At 44.3% G+C, this 21,529-nt stretch overlaps 1 protein-coding gene across 1 annotated transcript in view; it reads left to right on the forward strand.

Annotated features, from left to right (window-relative positions):
* The window catches only part of glra4a (glycine receptor, alpha 4a), a 67,522-nt gene extending 49,599 nt beyond the window's left edge, over window positions 1-17,923 (forward strand). The window contains exons 2-9 of the mRNA XM_056284909.1: window positions 1,864-1,994; window positions 3,006-3,073; window positions 4,816-5,039; window positions 7,733-7,815; window positions 11,692-11,829; window positions 11,977-12,191; window positions 13,756-13,905; window positions 17,633-17,923. Of these exons, the coding sequence (XP_056140884.1) occupies window positions 1,864-1,994; window positions 3,006-3,073; window positions 4,816-5,039; window positions 7,733-7,815; window positions 11,692-11,829; window positions 11,977-12,191; window positions 13,756-13,905; window positions 17,633-17,923 (1,300 nt within the window). The remainder of the gene's footprint in view (window positions 1-1,863; window positions 1,995-3,005; window positions 3,074-4,815; window positions 5,040-7,732; window positions 7,816-11,691; window positions 11,830-11,976; window positions 12,192-13,755; window positions 13,906-17,632) is intronic.
* The last annotated feature ends 3,606 nt before the right edge of the window (window positions 17,924-21,529 follow it).

Here is a 21,529-nt window from a genome sequence, read left to right on the forward strand (position 1 = left end):
CCGCCCGACCACTTCGCTCTGCTGTCTCAGGACGCCTGGTTGCCCCATCGCTCAGAGGCCCTTGCTGCCGATCAACCCGGTCACGGCTCTTTTCTGTCCTGGCCCCACAGTGGTGGAATGAACTCCCCACTGATGTCAGGACAGCGGAGTCGCTGCCCATCTTTTGGCGAAGGTTGAAAACTCACCTCTTCAAGAACTACTACCCTGTTAGTTGTTCTTAGCACTTATTGTATTCACTCTTTAAAAGAAAAAAATGTCATTCTTGCACTTTTACTTTAGCACTGGTTTTGCTCTTAGATGCTTGTTTAGATGCATTTATGACCTCTGATGACTAGTACTTCTCCTGATTTCCTACGTTAAATTCACTTATTGTCAGTCGCTTTGGATAAACGCGTCGGCTAAATGACTGTAATGTAATGTAATGTAATGTTGTGTCCAGGTGAACTGATTCAACTTTCTTTGATGTTCTTACCTGGATTGAGCATGCATAATGACAGACAATGTATGTCAACTTTAAATAAAATTTTAGTGATTAACTTGGTCACGACTCATAGTTTTAAAACTACAAATATAGTCAAAGGATGGAAGTTAAGGGGTGGAACAATGCTTGAATGGTATGATGCAAAAGTGACAGCATTTGGTGCAGTATAAACACAAAATATAGTAGTGTGACAAGATAATTAGTTAACTTTAGCTGCAAACAAATGTGACCCGAAGAACCATCACAAAAGCCCTCATATCTATGCTTTATAAAGAGCAGATATCACAGATGAGCACAACTCCACACTAGAAGACTATAAAAACCTCAGCCATGTCTTGCCAGTGTCTGATGTACTTAGGGCCACAAGGAGCTTCTCCGTGTGACTCTAAACGCAGCCAAGAGGTCCTCAGATCTTTGGATCTGTGACTTCACACTTACAGGAACATAGGGCATCAGTAATTCTGTGCCCTGGGGAAGGGATTGGGCCAACCATCTGTACTTCACAGAGGCCTGGATCATGACAGATCGTGAGCTGTTAACAATTGCATCAAAAGCATGGGGCGCAATCAGCTGTGCTACAGCAGGGGCCTGTCAGAGAAGGGATCCATCATCAAGCAGGGTCCCTAGGCTCCAAGAGACCTTTCTTTTTTCTGCCTTTTCGCTTTCTCTCTCTCTCTCTCTCTCTCTCTCTCTCTCTCTCTCTCTCTCTCTCTCTCTCTCTCTCTCTCTCTCTCTCTCTCTCTCTCTCTCTCTCTCTCTCTCTCTCTCTCTCTCTCTCTCTCTCTCTCTCTCTCTCTCTCTCTCTCTCTCTCTCTCTCTCTCTCTCTCTCTCTCTCTCTCTCTCTCTCTCTCTCTCTCTCTCTCTCTCTCTCTCTCTCTCTCTCTCTGACTCGCTCGCTCCTTCTCCATGGCCTGTTGGTCATGCCTGTCAATGGCTGCTTGAAGTTGGTTTCCACATCTTCCTCTCCCTGGTGTGACATTCATAGCATTTCAATTGAGCCATCAATCTGTCAAGCATTGCTCTTACTAACCCACAAGCTGTGGGAGGGGGACAATTTTGTCTTTTTCTTTCAATTTCATCTTCTCCATGGTGTTGAGGTCTAACAAGCACATTAAGTCTTAGACATGATGTGAAATAGATGAGCTTTTAGTTGCCAGCTGAGATAAGCCATCAAATACTCTTTTTTCTTTACCCTCATTTCCTCATCTACCCCTGGGTATTTTTACTGATGACTGACTGAAGTTTGTCTGTCTTCCTCCCCCCGGCTCACATACACAAACAGCAAACACGCCTCTGCTCTGTTTTATTAAAATCATTCTTCCCTTTGTTTCCTCTTTATATTGGCTCTTTCTCTCCTTTCCCTTTGGTGTGGTGGTGTCAGACTGAGCTCCTGCAAGGAGGAGATAAAGCCCCCCGGCAGGGCAGGACCACAGCTATCACCTTCTGACTTTTTGGACAAGCTCATGGGGAGAACATCTGGATATGATGCCCGCATCAGACCCAACTTCAAAGGTACAATACATGCTGAGAATGGTCATTGTGGTAGCCAGTTGGAAATTTGCAAAGAATGGTCACAGCATAAACACACAAAAAGCAAACATTGCTTTAAAAAAAAAAAAGGGAGCAGTGAGTCTGTCTGGTGAAGGCTTAATAGCTAACAAAGCTTTGTGTATTCATATTTCCACTGTCAAGCTAGTTTAGTGTAGAGCTTTCCAGCTTTCTAATCTATCTCTGCACTTATTTGCCTTTGCTTTTTAATCCTTCGCAACCGCCCTTGGTTTCAATCTTGGACTAGGATTTAAATCTCAAAAGAAAACTTCAAGGAAGCGTCTACAGTGAGGGCCAACCATTGTTGCTGTTCTCATCTTGTGTTACAAGGCAGTGATTTAAGAAGAGGTTCAGGGATACAGTATTTTAACATGCTGCACAAGCGCCAAATTTTCTCAGACAATGTGCAAGGATTGCACAGACACTCATCTTCATTGGGGTATTTCTGTGACCTAGCTAGTGTCAGCCATATTTCATACCTGTTCAGCATCTAGAAATTTAGCAACACTTAACAAGAGTCTTACCTAGCTCCTGTTGTTCCAAACTTTCCCAATGTCATCCAATATTCTTCTGAGATCATTCATACTTAGTATTCAGTCAGGCTATTTAGTCACAGGTTTAGATTTACAAGTTGATTATTGCATGGGTTTCTGTCAGCTCCAACAACAGATATGTGGTGGTCAGGATGACATCACTATGTTGTTTAGATGCAATGTAGCCACAATGTGCATACCGACGATATAAAGAGGTAGAGCGAGCTAGCGGGAAAGCTTGATAAGAACAAGTTTTGAATTGGAAAAATAAATAAATAAAAACAGCCAAACAAGACTTAAAATCTCATTTTTGGTCAAGTGCAAACATCCAGGGATTGCAATCTCATTGAATGAGAGAGTATAAGGTCAAAATAGCAAATGTTACCTTAGCCAGAGTCTTAATTCATTTTTTCTTCTTTCTTTTTTTTTGGCTTTACCCCAGGCCCGCCTGTGAATGTCACCTGTAATATTTTCATCAACAGCTTCGGTTCCATCACAGAAACTACCATGGTAAGAACGCCCTGAAAATGTGAAAACGAGATGGGTTTAAAGAATGTCTATAATTAAAACCCCTTTCAAAAATATACATCTACCATTATGATAACTTTACAAAGAAATGTATTGATGAGGACAAGTTTTTTTTAAGATGTTTTTCATTCTTTTTCATTTTGATTTTTTACTTGAATGGTTCCCCATGAATCAAAAATGGACTCTCTAAACACTCCTATCATCTTCTTCCCCACCCAATTCAAGACTCGGTATCACGGCTATCCCTTTTGTTTCTATGTTTCCTGGAGCATATCAGTGCAACCTTCAGAGACCCATGGGTTACTGGCGGGCAGATAATGAGCTGTCCACTCTGCAATTAAAATGAAAAATTGAGAAATTGAATGAAAAAGGGGAGCTGGGAGGGGGGGGCATGAAGGAGCGAAGGGGAAAGGAAAAAATGGCTGCTCTGAAGTTTGCTTTCACAGGGTTATACAGCTGCTGGGTCAGCATTATGTAGCAGTGAACTGTTAAAGACTGTTAAGGGGAGACCCCTGAGGAGCCAACCTTCAGCCAGGTCAGCCTGGAAAGAGACGATACTCATGGTCACCAATTATGAACCTTAGTCACACGTACTGTTGTGGAGATAAATGCTGTAAAATAGCCGTACATTTGCGATGCCACATGGGACACAGGACGGATATTTGACAACAATACACAACCAAAACAAAGACAAATTTAGCATTAATTGGACGCAGTTTTAGATGGGTTGTTGTCTGTAGCTGCAAACCTCCATCCATCAGCAGTATGTGGTCATGTAACTGAACAAACACTAATCCATCACTAGAAGACATCCAATTGAAATGGCAAAAGCAAGAGTATTTTAAAGAATGTTTAGACTGATGTGCCATCATTTTTATAAAAGTTAACATGACGGGCGTCTGGGTAGCATAGCGGTCTATTCCATTGCTTCCTAACATTGGGATCGTCGGTTTGAATCCCCGTGTTACCTCCAGCTTGGTCGGGCAACCCTACAGACACAATTGGCCATGTCTGTGAGTGAGAACCCGGATGTGGGTATGTGTCTTGGTCGCTGCACTAGCGCCTCCTCTGGTCGGTCGAGGCGCCTGTTTGTGGGGGAGGGGGAACTGGGGGGGGGGTAATATGATCCTCCCATGTGCTACGCCCCCCTGGCAAAACTCCTCACTGTCAGGTGAAAAGAAGTGGCTGGCGACTCCACATGTATTGGAGGAGACATGTGGTAGTCTGCAGCCCTCCCCGGATCGGCAGAGGGGGTGGAGCAGAGACCAGGACGGCTTGGAGAGTGGGGTTATTGGCCAAGTACAATTGGGGAGAAAAAAAAGGGGGGGGCACACAAAAAAAGTTAACACAACATAAAATACTTAACGTATTAAAATACACAACACAAAATACTTTTGTAGTAAACAAAAGTGACTAAGCTGCTATTAAATGTGATTACAATTGAATAAAGTTATCTGTCAGCTATCAGCAAGGAAAGTTTTTGTGGGATCAAAAAAGGCCCCTGTGACTCAGGGAGTGACCATGATGTGGTATAATATACAGACTACAGCTGTCTAATTGGGGCATTTAGGGCATGTTCACAAATCCGTTTAATTACATTTGCAATACACAGAGTGTCGTGGTCACTGTTTACCCGCCTCTCCTCAGGGGTAAATTGGTCTCCTAAACTACCAACACACCACTGATGTCATACTTTCCACTAACTGGCATGAGTCATTCTACAGGACTACAGGCTCAACGTTTTTCTACGGCAAAAATGGAATGACCCACGTCTGGCATACAGCGAATATCCGGATGACTCCCTCGACCTGGACCCCTCCATGTTGGACTCGATCTGGAAGCCGGACCTGTTCTTTGCCAATGAGAAAGGAGCCAACTTCCACGAGGTCACCACAGACAACAAGCTGCTGCGGATCTTCCAAGATGGCAGTGTGCTGTACAGCATCAGGTGAGGTACTGGTATTTCTCCCAGAGGCTGAGGAGGGAAGCCATTAAATGTTTTTGTTATGGCCAGTTGGACAATTGCATTAGGGATTAAAAAGGCTTTCTTCTGTAAAGCGCAATAACAAGTGCAAACTTGTGCACAAAATCTCTGGCCCGTAAATTACGCTTAATTTGTGAAATTACTTTGGAAGTGATTGCTGTCAAGAATCAAATTACTGTTGCCTTTCCGAGTGTTGGTGCAGCGACAATTATTTTGTTTGTGTTTCTGTGTTCCTACAGAAAGTATAACATATGAACCAAACTGATGCCATAGGACATGTTGTAAAACATTTTATAAAACATGTTTCGCAATTAAACACTATTAGCTTTATTATAGTGATTTGTTTTGTTGTGCACCCTGTTTCTGTTGTATGTTGCTACTGCAACAATTTTATGTGTGTACATATGTATGTATCTGTCTAACTATATTTCACTGTTTAATCTCTTGGAGATAACATGAATCTAGAAAGTAGAGTTTAGTTTTTCAACAAAATACTTTGGTTAGGGGCGTCCGGGTAGCGTAGCGGTCTATTCCGTTGCCTACCAACACAAGGCTCACCGGTTCAAATCCCCATGTTACCTCCGGCTTAGTCGGGTGTCCTGACAGACAAAATTGGCCGTGTCTGCGGATGGGAAGCCGGATGTGGGTATGTGTCCTGGTCACTGCACTAGCGCCTCCTCTGGTCAGTCAGGGCACCTGTTTGTGGGGGAGGGGGAACTGGGGGGGAATAGTGTGATCCTCCCACACGCTACGTCCCCCTGGGGAAACTTCTCACTCTCAGGTGAAAGAAGCGGCTGGCGTCTCCACATGTATCGGAGGAGACATGTGGTAGTCTGCAGCCCTCCCCGGATGGGCATAAGGGGTGGAGCAGCAACTGGGAGGGCTCGGAAGAATAGGGTAATTGGCCGGGCACATTTGGGGAGACAAAGGGGGGGGAAATCCCCCCCCAAAAAAGACTTTGGTTAGATATTATTCCACTTGAAGTCCACCACCATAGATTTCTAGTGTCTACAACGGTCTGACCAATGTCTGGAGAAACCACCCAATGATTCAACAAAAAGTTGAATCAGTTCATCTGGACACAACATTTATTGAGAGAAATGTTTCTTCACTCATCTAAGTGACCTTTTCGGTTTCAACTGACTGCAGGTATCCCCACCATTATAAACAATACAGTAGCAAAACGACCTCTCAATAAACGTGTCCAGATGAACTGATTCAACTTTCTGTGATTTCCTTACCTGGATTACTGAGCATGCATAAAGACCCCCTATGACCTTCATGTCCCCTCACTCAGCTGGGCTGCTCTTTAGTATCTTTAAATGCAAAATAAAGCTGTTCATATTAAGAAGGTTGTAATGCATTTTTTTCTTTGAGCATGTTCAAATGAACAGAGAATGGGGGCATCCGGGTAGCAGAGAGGTCTATTCCGTTGCCTACCAACACGGGGATCGACAGTTCGAATCCCCGTCCTACGTCCAGCTTGGTCGCGTGTCCCTACAGACACAATTGGCCATGTCTGCGGGTGAGAAGCCGGATGTGGGTATGTGTCCTGGTCACTCACTGCACTAGCGCCTCCTCTGGTCAGTCGAGGCACCTGTTCAGGGGGAGGGGGAACTGGGGGGAATAGCGTGATCCTCCCATGCACTATGTCCCCCTGGCGAAACTCCTCACTGTCAGGTGAAAAGAAGCGGCTTGTGACTCCACATGTATCAAAGGAGGCATGTGGTAGTCTGCAGCCCTCCCCAGATCAGCATGGGGGGTGGAGCAGTGACCAGAATGGCTCAGAAGAGTGGGGTAATTAGCCAAGTACAATTGGGGAGGGGGAAAAAAGGGGGGATCAATCAATCAATCAATCAATAACAGAATTTCATAGAATGGGCAGACAAGTGACATGTTATTGGTAGCACATGTAGCTAATGCTGCTGCTCTTTGGAATGAATCACTACTGTTAGGTTACAAAACCTCAAAGGTTCTTCTTTCCATCTCTTAGGCCAAAGATACTGTAGATGACAAGAATGATGCAACTGTCAGGGAATCATTCATCAGGGTATTTTGTAGTGGTTTGCTTTTTTGTTTGCTGAAAAAAACAAAAACACTTGTGCCATCATAACACTGCAGAGAATGGCTGCAGTGAATATATAGGGCTGGCGGTTCTTGTCTCGCCCCTCAGCGATGCATTACAGCAGGTAATTACAAAGCTTTCTTCTACCCAAACTCCCTAATAGCTCCCACTGTTCCCCGAGGCTCCTTGAAGGCTTAATGCATTGGCACAGCAATAAATAAAAGGATGGGATGTCTTCACCAATTAGTTTGCTGTTACTGTGGACCAGTGGAACCAAATGCTACACTAACTCACTGTACACTTTCCTGTCTACCCTTTCTGATAAAAGGGGAAAAAAACCCTCAATTTGTGCATTTTTCCCAACTGTATGGCGCACACTAGCAAAATAAGAGCCCCAGTGGCAAATCAGGCAAGCTGAACATGGCAAATGTAATACGCAGCTCTATTAATTTCTTTTGCTTTACTGGTCATCTGACCTGTTTTCCTCTGCTATGATTTCTCCCTGTGTTTTAATTATTTTCCTCAAGCCTGCGTGTGCCTTTTGCTTTCACCTATGTCTGCCCCTCTCTTTCACTCTCTCTCTTGATCTCAGGCTGACTCTTACCCTGTCCTGCCCTATGGACTTGAAGAATTTCCCAATGGACATTCAGACCTGTACCATGCAGCTTGAAAGCTGTGAGTCTTTTGTTCTTCTCTTTCCTTTTGTCTCTTCATCTCCCTCTCTTCCCTGTGTTTTCCTCCCCATCGCATGATTTAGAAAGTGTCTCTGCATGTGATATTCCGAGAGACACACACACTATAATCACCGTGAAGTTATGATGTGATTAAAGTTATATATTCACAGTCGGTGCAGCAATAAGGATCCCTGATGGTTGATGCCATTTCTCCACCTAAAACCTCATTGTTGATGGCCATGAATTGAAATTGGAATGGTATCTCTGGCGTCAAGTCGCACAGTAAATCACATATTCTAGAGACCCAGGAAAATGCAAATCACACAATTGCTTTTATTCCGATATACCATTTCACTGTTATGAAATTCCTCAGCCATGTATCATTGAATGAATCAGTTCTCTGTGGCTCTAAAATTATGGCTCTAAAGGTTTCTGTAACACGTGCTTACTTATAACAGATAAACCATGAGGGAGAAACACATTCTTTAAAAAAAGTGCTTTGTCTCCCTTTGCCTCAAGCACAGATAGCATCTGCCCTCCTGAAACCAATTTCCAGGATATAAATAATAAAACTTTCATTTTGTCTCCCTTTTATTATGTGACCAACCTCCAGTGTCTAGAGGTGACTTAATTTCACCTCACGGAAACCAAAGAATTTAAGTCTAGCAAAAGGGAAACAGCTGGACAGCTCAGACTCTGGAGTCAATACGCCTTAAAGTCGGCATTTCTGACAACTGAATCAGTCAAAGCTGCATGCTGTTATCTCCATTTACTTCCTTATCTGTGGCCTTAAGTGGAAGAGGTATTGTTTGTTTAGAACTAAGGGCTCTGTCTTTGTACAGTAGGCAAGGTGTTTTATTCCTGAAAAATTGAATCTAAAGATGAGATAGTAAAATACTAGAGCTGGATAGCTCAGTAGGCAAGAACACCGGCTTTTCCACCAGAGATCTGGGGCTCAAATCCCAGGTGGGATGAGTCTCCAGTAAGAATGTATGGCTTAAACTCCTAATGCTATACAAGCTAACTACCTCTCAGATGTATGTCGCTTTGGATAAAAGCATCTGCTAAATAAAATTGTAGAGCATTTATTTGCACCATGATAACAAAACACAGTGCATTGCACCGTGGCGACACAGTGGCGCAGTGGTTAGCACTGCTGCCTCACAGTAAGAAGGTCCTATGTTTGAACCCTAGGGTTGTCCAACCTTGGGGGTCATCACAGGTGATCCTCTGTGTGGCGTTTGCATCTTCTCCCCATGTCTGCAGTGGGGTTTCTCCAGGTGCTCCGGTTTCACCCACCATCAAAAAGACATACATGTAGTCCGCGGTGGTGTAGCGGTCTAAGCATCGGCTTTGTGTCAATGCAGTTGCCCACTGGGGACCGGGGTTCGCGCCTCGGTCTCGTCAGATCCGACTATGGCCGGACTTGATGAAGCAGCAATAATTGGCAATGCTGTCGGGAGGGGGGCAGAATCGGCTTGTGTTCGTCACATGAATGCATCTCTGGGTGGGTCGGAAAAAGTAGTGGTTCGGCCTGGATTCGCCTTGTCACGAAAGTGGCGAGACGTCTCCTTCGAGACTGCCGGCCGGAGATGCAGTTGGCAAACGCATGCAGTACGAGGATGGGTGTTTGAATTAAAATAGGGATCGATTGGCCACTAAATTGGGAGAAAAAGGGAAAAATCAGAAATAAATTTAGAAAAAAAAAAGACATACATGTTAGGGTTAATACCCCTGTCTGTGCCCTTGACCGAGGATGACAAGACGAACTGGAGTTGGTCTCCAGGTGCTGCACAAAGGCTGCCCACTGCTCCTAGCTACACAGCAAGGATGGGTTAAATGCAGAGCGTAATTTTCCCGCAGGGATCAATAAAGTATCTCAAAATGTAAAAAAAAAAAGGTTTTTATGCTCTTAGTGAAAGGACACATTTTGGCATAGACATGTGCTTACGGCAGTGGAAAGGCGGTAGGTTTTCCACCTGACACTGCCATTACAGGAGACCTAATAATATCTGATTAATGGCCTAGTGGGCCTACCTGGCTGTGTTTTGACAAGTGTAAGTATAACACTCAAGGGTGTGATCACCTTGGCCATGACTGGATGTTAAAAGGGAAATTATAGGTTTTACTGCCATTAGCTCTGTGCCAACACTATCCACTAAACATGAGGAAGATGGAGTGGGGCAAGTGGTGAATAAATAAAGAAATCTTTGGGATTTCAGAGGGCCAAGCCAATGTTCTTTACTAGTTTTTATAAGCCAGAACAGCCTTAGATAGATTTAAAGTGTATATATAGAGAGCTTTAAAGAGAGTTAACATGAGATTCTGTCTCATTGTGGTACAGCAAAAGCTGCATGTGTATGCAGTTCATCCAGCTTCACACTGATTCTGAGACATCAGTATTCACTTGCCCTGCATCCTCTTTGTAGCATGGGCATAAATAAAGATCAAAACGAAGACAGCAAATCTGAGACATAACAACGGCTGCATTCAGACAGTAACCCTCATCATGTGAACCGCTTTTGAAAACATAAAACGACTTACCAAACCGCTTAAAGCCATTAGCATATCTTGCTGAGATATTCCAGACATTCTGCCTCATGAAGTTCATTTTTATTATGTACCTTGGATACGATGTCAGTTGTGTTTTGACTGCTCTAAACTTTAGTTGGCAGACAGAAAGAAGACCATTTCATTATCTCGGGAAAACATTGATATTCCCCTTGCTCATTAGGGCAGGATGTGTGAATGACAGCGAACTTTCCTCGGGAGCGAGATAAATGTGTTTTAGCGGTGTTTTTGAGGCGGGTGGTTGGGGATAGGGGATAATATCTTGAATAATTGATGTCTTTGTAACTCGGGCCCCAAGAGGGTCCCAGTAGACATCAGTATTATTCAGATGTGGCAAGAATTCTGCATTGTTATTGTATGCTCCATGCATTTTTAATGTACCTGTAATCAGGGGACTGGGAGAAAGATGAGGACCAACAAAAGTAAAGGCAAATCAGCAAGGGAACTGTGTGTGTGTGTGTCGGGAGTGAATGTAGATTTTTTTCGTTTCTTTCCTTTTTCTTTTTTTCCATAGTGAGTGAGCATGACAATTTCTGCCTCTAAGTGCTCATATCTGTCTGCTTGGCCAAGCTGCATGTGTATTCTTGCCTATGAAACCTTGTTAAACTGGCACAGTTTGCACATCTTTAGTGGTGCAAACACATGTATGGTAAAACGCAAGGGTGAGCTTGCCTCCAATAAGCCATCAGCTCAATGTGTGTGCACACATCTCCCGCTGTCATGGGCAGACATGCTACTCACGTGTGCCCTTATCCTGCAACCTTCAAACAACTGAGAAGCGGCTTCTGAAGCTGTGGCGTGTGACCTTTGCTGTGACAAACGGGATGGTAGATGATAGCTGGACAGATGGACATTACATCACCACTCTCTTCCGTGTTTTCATTCCCACATTCGCGAGACTTCATTTTCTAAAGGTTTCTTGCAAACTAGTTCTAAGTGGGCCTAAAACGTGAGGTAGTAAGGTTCCAAGTAAAGTTGACATTTGGGAAAAACTGATGTTGATGCCAAAATCAACAGATTACTTATTTTTCCTCTATTTCTTAGATATATCTAAAGTTTCTTCAAATACCTCTTATATGTGAGAGCAGGTGGTAGGATTTCCATTGGTTTATCACATTCTTTTGAACTTTATAAATGAGATCCCCAATCTCCTCCTGCCACACACACCACTTTATTGCATTGCCTTTACATCTATTATTTTCCTTTAATCTATCCAATTGTGCAGTCTCTTTCGTCTCTTTTTTAAATATCCTCTCTTCTCTCCCCTCCATACCTCCCTACTCCCTCCGTTGTTCTCTCATCACAGTTGGATACACCATGAATGATTTGATCTTTGAGTGGTTGTCCGACAACCCAGTGCAGGTGGCTGATGACCTCACCCTCCCCCAGTTTGTGCTGAAAGAAGAGAAGGATCTGGGCTACTGCACTAAATACTACAACACGGGTATATACTGCACCCCAAGTTTGTGTTTGAATTCCAGCTGAAGTGTAATGAGAGGTGGCTTCGTGTTGAAATCCAAAATCCTATCATTCCCAGGGAAGTTTTGCTTCCCTCAAGAGGAGGCACAATAAAAAAAAAATTCCCTTGCAGGAAAATTCACCTGCATCGAGGTGAAATTCCACCTGGAGCGCCAGATGGGTTACTACTTGATACAGATGTACATCCCTTCCCTCCTCATCGTCATCCTGTCTTGGGTCTCCTTCTGGATCAACATGGATGCTGCCCCTGCCAGAGTGGGCCTTGGAATCACCACAGTGCTTACCATGACTACGCAGAGTTCAGGCTCCAGAGCCTCACTGCCAAAGGTGGGTGTGAAGACTGAAAAACTAAGGTGTTTTTATTTATTTTACTTGCTGTAGTAGAGTATCACTCTGCTAGATCCATGCTGGCACAGTATACCATGTTTTTCCATTATCTGTTTGGTACAAGTTATATGATAAAAGTGCACTGTTTATTGAGCAAAACATATTTGGTATTGACCCACATTCAAAGTTGCAGACAGAGATCTTCTCAGGAAAAACATTGAAAAGGACCTCAGTCAGGGCATCTGGGTGATGTGTTGGTCTATTTCATTGCCTACCAACATGGGGATCACCAATTCGAATCCCCGTGTTACCTCCAGCTTGGTCGGGCGTCCCTACAGACACAATTGGCCGTGTCTTCGGGTTGGAAGCCAGATGTGGGTATGTTTCCTGGTCACTCACTGCACTAGCGCCTCCTCTGGTCGGTCGAGGCACCTGTTCAGGGGGAGGGGGAACTGGGGGGAATAGCGTGATCCTCCCACATGCTACGTCCCCCTGGCAAAACTCCGCACTGTCAGGTGAAAAGAAGCGGCTGGCGATTCCACATGTATAGGAGGAGGCATGTGGTAGTCTGCAGCCCTCCCCGGATGAGCAGAGGGGGTGGAGCAATGACCTGGACAGCTCGGAAGAGTGGGGTCGTTGGCCATGTACGATTGGGCGGGGGGGAAAGGGGGGGGCACAGCTGACCATTTGCAAAAGAATGACTGACAAAGCAATCTACCCATCAGTGCCCAGTAATCAGCTCTCTACTTCCTCCAACACTGAGCTCCACAAATAACAGTGGAGAGGGGCATGGATGCAACTGACAACAGATAATCCTAGATTAGTAAATGACAAAAGGGAACAGGCACTATTCAGAAAACAAAGAGAAAAGGGGAGATTCACAGTACCACAAGTTCCTGGGAGAAAAAGGTATTCTTTATTCATTTCCCAAACCCAAATCCAACCTCCAAAAGTGCCATATATAAATTAAAACTTTGTTTATATGTGTGATACGTGTGCACAGACCAGCCCTTTCCATGTTGAAGTGTGTTCACAACAGGGACAGCTGAATTGAAAAATTACATAGCTAACATCATGACAGGCTAAGAAAATGCCAAATAGATGTTAACGTTGACGTTAATGATGATGATGTGGAAATGCGCAGTTCAGACAGACATCCAAGCGTTTGTACCATCACTGGTGTGTTATTTCCTGGGGTTTATTTTCTCCACTTCCCTGTGTGTAACTGCACCAGTCAGCAAAGTGCAGCTGGGTTGAGTTAAGTTTCCACACAATGCTCAATCAGCAGGCGTTCCTGATGTGTTTTGACATGTCTTTTCTTGAGAACAACCCCAGACGGTGCTCCCCTTGGGCGTTTGCTGTGACCTCTCCTGTGGGTCTGTGTCAACTGCAGACATCCTACTGAATCATTAGGATTCAAGGCAACCCCAACATGTGGGTTGTTAGATGAAGGGGCTTAAAAATAGGCATGTGAACATGCCTATAAGTGTGAACACCCCTCTCATTATTCCCAGCGGCCTCCATGATTGGTTATTGATGACTCGGTGACCTTGTCCTTCCCCAGGTGTCCTATGTAAAGGCCATCGACATATGGATGGCCGTTTGCTTACTGTTTGTGTTTGCTGCCCTGTTGGAGTATGCAGCAGTTAACTTCGTCTCAAGGCAACACAAAGAGTTTATCAGGCTGAGGAAGAAGCAGCGGCGGCAGAGAATAGTAAGTGTGTATCACACCATGCACGCACACACGTGCGCCCACGTGCACACACACACACACATGCACCAGATTCAAACCATGCATATGTGCTCGCAAATGCACGACTATACACACTGACACGTTGTGGCACACAGTGAAGCAGACAATCCAAGATGTGAGCACTAGGAACACACGTACACAACCACACACACAGACACACAAAAACACATGCACACACAAGTCCTTGTCACTCCCTATAACATTGACTTATGCCTCTTGTTATTGTGGGCTGCTGTATATTCAGGAACCAACAACAGCAACACGCTACAGCTGGCTGTCATATTACATGAGGGAGATCAGCTCATTTCAGTTCAGCTTGTTTCCATGGCGAGCTATGACCTGTGCAGAGCCTCCGAGATCCGTTCTCTCTGTCACTCCGTTCTGCACAGAGCTTCAACCTTTCCACCCACCGCACAACAACAGAATAATACAGCGATGGGGAAATGAACACTGAGAACCTCGTTCCAGTTAACTGGAGGGACTCTGGTTAGGGCCCAATCATTTGTGTGTGAAAACTAGACTGGGTCAAGAACTGAAGGGTTACAGCTCCTTTCCAGGAATTCTTTAGAGGAATTCTTCAGAACAAACTTTGAACATCAAAAATCCTTTTTTTTTTGCTTTGTTTTATTTAAAAAAAATACGGCATGCCTCATGAATTGGACCTTTTTCATATTTGTGTCATTCTGAAGTAGCATTTTCCACCTAAACGTGGCCATACAGAACATACAGACGCGTTTATGGAGAGATGTAAGATCTCCTGTGAGAAATTTATCTCAGGAAAGTGACAAAAAGAGACTTGGACATCCAGTAAACAGTTCTCAGACAGACAGCGCAGCTCCCCTAGACTTATGGCAAAGCTCCCACCGTTCAGGCAGACAAATCCAGTAGATTTACTTGACTGCTGTGCCTGAATCAATGAGGGGAGTGAAAATGATAGTCTGTAGGGGAAAGGACTGCCTCTGTCCACATCATTTGCACATTTACTCCCACTGAAGAGTTTGGGTTGCAAACTATCAATCTGGGAGGTATTGACACACAACCTGATGTGTTTGTTGTACTAGAGAGAGATGTTGGGAATCTGATGGAGCGTATACACATGCCAGACTGGCCAGGTTTAATCGATACACTTCCCCAGCCCCTTTGCCTTTGCTTTGAAAGTACTAGAGAAAGATGAGTGTTTACTTCAAACTGCAACAGTATGTATGCAAGCAAAGCTTCCAGAATTAAGGAACCAAGATCCATTGCTCCCATTTTATGGTGTTTGTAGAAATGCCTTTAACTGGCTCCTCGAGGGATATTTTCCTCTTGATTCCAAAGCTTATTCCCTGAGCTATTGCAATGGATGATGCATTATCACACTCACAACTCTTTCCTTGAGCGCCTCTCTAACTTGAAAGCTAAATCGTGCAGCTTGTCTCCATGAGGTTCTTCACCAACATGTTTTATGAATTTCTGGTCCGCATCTTTAATCACTTTATTTTTGGCCTGGCACAGGTAGTATGCTCAGTTCGAATGTAGAGAAGGGAATTCTTGCTCCATGCAAAAAGTGCAAGTCCAAAACCAATTAAATTCAACACCAACAGTAATTTCTCAAAGGGCCTTCATATCAATGCTTCACTTACGCCAGATAACAAAAATAAGATTGCCATTGCCTTTCAACACGGGATCGCCTGTTCAAATCCCCGTGTTACCTCCGGCTTGGTCGGGTGTCCCTACAGACACAATTGGCCGTGTCTGCGGGTGGGAAGCTGGATGTGGGTATGTGTCCTGGTCACTGCACTAGCACCTCCTCTGGTCAGTCAGGGCACCTGTTCAGGGGGGAGGGAGAACTGGGGGGAATAGTGTGATCCTCCCACATGCTACGTCCCGCTGGTGAAACTCCTCACTGTCAGGTGAAAAGAAACGGCTGGTGACACCACGTGTATCAGAGGAGGCATGTGGTAGTCTACAGCCCTCCCCGGATGGGCAGAGGGGGTGGAGTAGTGGCCAGGAAGGCTCGGAAGAGTAGGGTAATTGGCCAAGTACAATTGGGGAGAACAAGGGGGGGGAAAAAAAAAAATATATATATAGCTCTCTGTTCACTGACTAATACGAGGATGACAGTTAATTAATAGGATGCCAAAATCAGCCCAAGCTTGACCAAACAAACAGATTGTCACTGACTTCCTAGAAGCAAACCCATTTTCAGAGCAAGGTTATACACAGCAGTAAACCCCACAGTGTGAAGATCAGAGACGCAGCAACTTAACTCAAATCCCAAAGCACAACATGCACAACTACAGTTAAACCTCACATAGGCTTTGAGCGTGGAGCAGGGATGATGAGTACCTATTATCTTTAGAGGAACACACCATTATACTTTAGCACATGATGTAGTGTTTCGTTTAAGCAGGAATAGAGACGATAATTAAGATGAGCTAGAAGCACTAAATCTCCTTATCCCCTCTCGTTGTATGGTGCAATTTGTCATCGGGGCAACAGATTACATGGCTAGTCCCTGCAAAGTTCATCCAGCCTCCAGAAGAACAAGAAAGACATGGAAGTCATCTAATTATTTAGGATGTACACGTTAATGATGGAGGAGTGCATGAGCACTGTACAAGGGTCCGGGACATTGTAGTAATGAACATCAGGTTGTGGAGACAGTTGTGCAGCACAGAATTAACATACTTTCCCAATTCTTTGCCTGTGTGCCTCTCAAACGTAAAAGCTAGGGAGTGTACCATGCTTCGGTCAAGTGTCACAGTGACATATTTTATGAATTTGCAGTCCAGATAGTGTGAGACAGGTGTATAACAGCAAAGGGCCTTGGACAGAAAATGGTAGTGTTTCATTACCAGGTCAGCCCAGCACTGAGATGGGAAGTGCCAGGGTCAATGAGTGACAGGGAGGGGGAGAGAGAGCAAGAGAGAGAGAGAGAAGGGGGATACAGGGTCAGTGCACTTAGGGCACCTCACATTGACTACTAATCACCCAATTTAGATCCCATGTTTCCTCTTTCCCCTGCCAAAGCGAATCTCTCAAAGTGTCAGAGGACTGTCAGAGTTAAGCTGCATGTCTATTAATATTCTCTTCAGAGGGAGGGAATATGGGCTTTTATTCACAGTGAAAAAGTACCCAGCCATCCATCAAAGCAGGCCTATATGAAGTTTTTACTTAAGACCGTGACTTCTCATTTAATGGGCACTTTGAAAGGTCTATTATTCTATGACCTGAAAAAAGTGTATATGTGTGTGTTCTTAAACTGCAAAAGAGAGGTGGAGGTTATCATTTTTAGGGGGGGGGGGTTTGCCCAGTTTCAACATTCAAATGTTGCTTTCTGCTCTAACGAGTATGTTGGCCATGCTGTTGGGTTTGTGTCAAAGAAACCTCAATGGGGTAAATTGAATGAGTAAAACTTGATGTGAAACTACTTGCTAGGTGAAATGTTCATTTTAGAAATAACTACAACCCCAAAGTTAGGGTTTTGTTTCGGTAGGGGAGGGGTGAGGGGATGTGTTTATTTCTTTTTTGTGTGTGTGCATGTGCATGTGGATGTGGAGCCTTGTTCTCCCACTGTTGCCCTTGTGTATTACTAAACCCCAGACGTATTTGGAAACCATCCACTGAGAGGGAATGTGAAAAGTTGTGCACTAATGCCAGCTGACAGTGAGGGGTCAATCTATTTCTCTTGTGCTTCACTCCACAGGAAGAGGAACTGGTGAGGGAGAGCCGTGGGTTTTACTTCCGGGGCTACGGACTGGGTCACTGCCTCCAGACCAAGGATGGTACAGCTGTGGAAGGGGCCACCGTCTTCAACCCCCCGCCTCCGGTAACCCTGTACGACGGGGAGGTACTCCGCAAGCGTTTTGTGGACCGGGCAAAGCGCATTGACACCATTTCCAGAGCCGTGTTTCCTCTGAGCTTCCTCATATTCAACATCTTCTACTGGGTCACGTACAAAGTGCTGCGACACGAGGACATCCACGCAAACTTGTAATACACTCTCCATCTGTCCCCGCCCTCCGTACTGTCTACTGCTACATTTTAGTTTTTTTATCATTTCTTTTACTTTTTTCTCAGAACCAAAACTGCCTGTCAGATCTACATTACAAGTGAGGGGAAAGCTTGCATCCGGGGCATACCTGCTTCGTAAAGTGATGCGGTAAAACTTTGTGCTCAGGTGCGTCTTCAGGATCTCAGACAAAAACAGCGAGTAAGATGAGAAATGTGGATTCACACCAGCGTAGCTGGGGTTTTGTGATTGCACTCTCATGTCCATCTTGGGTCAACTTGTCTACTGGATTTACAACGGAGACGAAAACACTGGCGGTCTTTGTGGGTGCTGTGACCTTTGTTTGAGACAATGGCTAAGAAAAATAATAATATTAATGAAAAAAAAGCAGAGATCAGAGAAGCTGGTGTTGGCTATGGCTGAATGAGAAATACAATACAGACTTGACTTTTGACACTACGCATCTTTTTGTTTTTGGACCCCCCCCCTTTTTCTCCCCAATTGTACCCGGCCAACTACCCCACTCTTCCGAGCCGTCCCGGTCGCTGTTCCACCCCCTCTGCTGATCCCGGGAGGGCTGCAGACTACCACATGCCTCCCCCGATACATGTGGAGTCGCCAGCCACTTCTTTTCACCTGACAGTGAGGAGTTTCACCAGGGGGACGTAGCACGTGGGAGGATCACGCTATTCCCCCCAGTCCCCCCCCCCCAACACACACACACACACACACACACAGGCACCCCAACCGACCAGAGGAGGTGCTAGGGCAGCAACCAGGACATATACCCACATCCGGCTTCCTACCCGCAGACACGGCCAACTGTGTCTGTAGGGATGCCTGACCAAGCCGGGGGTAACATGGAGATTCGAACCGGCAATCCCCATGTTGGTAGGCAACGGAATAGACTGCTACGTCACCCGGACGCCCTGACACTCCGCATCTTTGAATGAATGTTTTAAAAAAAATCATATAGATGGCTTTTTTACAACTTTAGATTGCCAAACAATGGGACATGGGGGGAGGGCAGGGTCTTTGATATTTGAGTATTTATTGGTTGGTGATACTTAATTTTAACTACTTATAACAGAAAATTATATACAACAGTGTATAAATTGTACATAAAAATGCTGTTCATTGATTGCACAGAGCACAGATGTGTATTTCCTTTTGTCTAAATTTAAATAAATTAATATTCTGCCAGGAAATGTCAGTTTCTTTTTTTTGCTTTAAAAAAAACTTATGGCGAATTTTTTTTTTCCCATTTAAGATAAAGATACAGCGGTCACATCAAAGGGCTGCCTTTGAAATTGCAGTGGAAACTCCCCAACAGATTAGCTGCATCAGACACAATAGCTTTTCTATGGCACTCCTCTATTAGTCCACATCAGCTCCAGCTCCCTTCAGGGAGGTGGGGGAAACGCTAAGCTAAAACTGCATATCAAATTGTATAACGTTGAATCCCGGCCAAAAAAAAAAAAGAAGAAGCGATGAGCTTGCATCAGCTTTGTGGGTCCACGGCTTCCTCTCGAAAACTGCAAATGATCATCGTGGAACCCTATATTGACACAATCCCTTCTTGAGGAATCGTGGGCAAAATACTTGAAAAAAATCACACAAAAGCTGATATTTGTTTTCTCATCCCGAGAGGGGCTGTGAAGGTGTGGAGAACCTGAGAGAGAGAGGGAGACGGAAGGGGTTGGGGGGGGGGGCGTCGCCAGTGAGGGAGGACGAATGGGTTTTTTAATAGGAATTCAGAGGGTTGTTTTATCAACTAATGAGTTTGAAAAGGGCTTGGTGTTCCACTGCTAATGACAATGAATTCAGAGCAGCAGCCCTGGCTTACTGTCCTTTGTCAGAGACTATGTGCATTCCTGATCAGCTGCTCTGTGTTGTACGGTCCCCTAGAGATTCAAGTGTGTGTGTGTGTGTGTGTGTGTGTGTGTGTGTGAGTGTGAGTGTGTGTGTGTGTGTGTGTGTGTCTGCACACGTGTTCGTGCTCATGTGTTTACTGCTGATGTGGGTCTATGTGTGAATGGATGTCTACACGTGTGCGTACATGTGCCAGCAGCTGGTTAAGGGGGTGCGCGTCTCTTTACATCCATGGATGCCCATGTGAATGTGAGCAAGCGTGCGTAGATACATGCATGTGGGCCCTCGTCCCGTTTCCACTTTATCCATCAATCTCCCTGTTGTTACAATGTCGTAGATTTATTACAAATGGAAAAGATTGCGCATGCTTGAAATATAAGGCATCTGTTGTTGTAAAACACCATAAAGTTTGATGACACTGGCATCTTCAGGGCATGAATGCATGCAAACGAGGAAATGGCGTAGTGCTTCCAATAGCTGATGGTTTCCTCAACATGAGTAGGAATGGAGTGGGTTGACATATTCACTGAAGTCCTTCATACGTCCCACTGACAACTTAAGTAGATTTCTGAAAAAGAATCTGAGGGCAATAGGCAAATGTCTGAAAGATTGGCTATTGTGTGTCACAGAGCTGCTCTCCCCAGACATGCCTCTTAGTTAAAAGTCTAATTCCATAATGCAAACATAAACAAATAGAGAGCCTCGCTTTAGAAATAAAAAAATATCAAAATGAAAAGTTTTGATGCTTTATGAGTTGTATGGCTTCGTTAGAGGTTCCTTGATAACAAGACTAGGTCAAAACCTAGTATATGGCTGGACCGTTCATGGTCAGTGTTCGAAATTGTGGCCAATTTGTTACAGGTATAGTCAGTGGTAGTGTCTATAATGTGAATTCCTGGCTATTAAATGTTCATCTGCAATTTTCTGTAGTGGTCCCAGTAATATTTGTTGCATAAGTGTACTGAAGTAGCATATCACATGACATGGTTAAGCTATGTTCAAGTATGCAAGTACTTTCCCCCTCTCAGGGCGAGCCCCTCTCGGGACGAGAAAACAAATGTACTTTCCACTCATATCTTGGGATGTTTGATTTCAGTGACAACTTAATTGTTAGTATACATATCCTAATTATCTGTTAACCTCCCCTCCTCTTTCATCCGTTTCTGTCTGCGGATATCTCTCATTTTTCTATGACTCACTCAGTACTGACAGGCAAATTCACAAAGAATGGGTTGCAGCCGCTGATACAATCATGAACTGTGCATCACTTGCGACCACTATCTGGCCTGTCTCAAGGTCCGATCCACAAATGATATTGCGTGAATATTACAGCGCAAACATGCCCATAAAGTCTTAGAGCCCAGTACAATTTGCCCTTGTTTTGCATCTGATTGTAATTATCCATATGGCAAAGTATAAATGGCAGGGGTGGTAAAAGTATTCAGAAGTTATACTTTAGTAAAAATATGGATACCCAATTAAAAAATGACTCCAGTAAAAGTAGAAAGTCCCCCACTCTAACACCACTTGAGTAAAAGTACAAGTGTCCGATTTAAAACATATTTAAGTACCCAAAATTAAAAATTAAATATTGAAATTAATTGTAAATAGCCATAATTAAGCAGAGCAATTCTTTAGTTGAATATGAATGACAACAAACAGACAGATCTATAGTCCAGCCTCCATCTCTCTGATTTAATTAAAATCCTACATCAGCAC

Source organism: Lampris incognitus, chromosome 1 (genome assembly GCF_029633865.1).
Source record: "Lampris incognitus isolate fLamInc1 chromosome 1, fLamInc1.hap2, whole genome shotgun sequence".
NCBI lineage: Eukaryota > Metazoa > Chordata > Actinopteri > Lampriformes > Lampridae > Lampris > Lampris incognitus.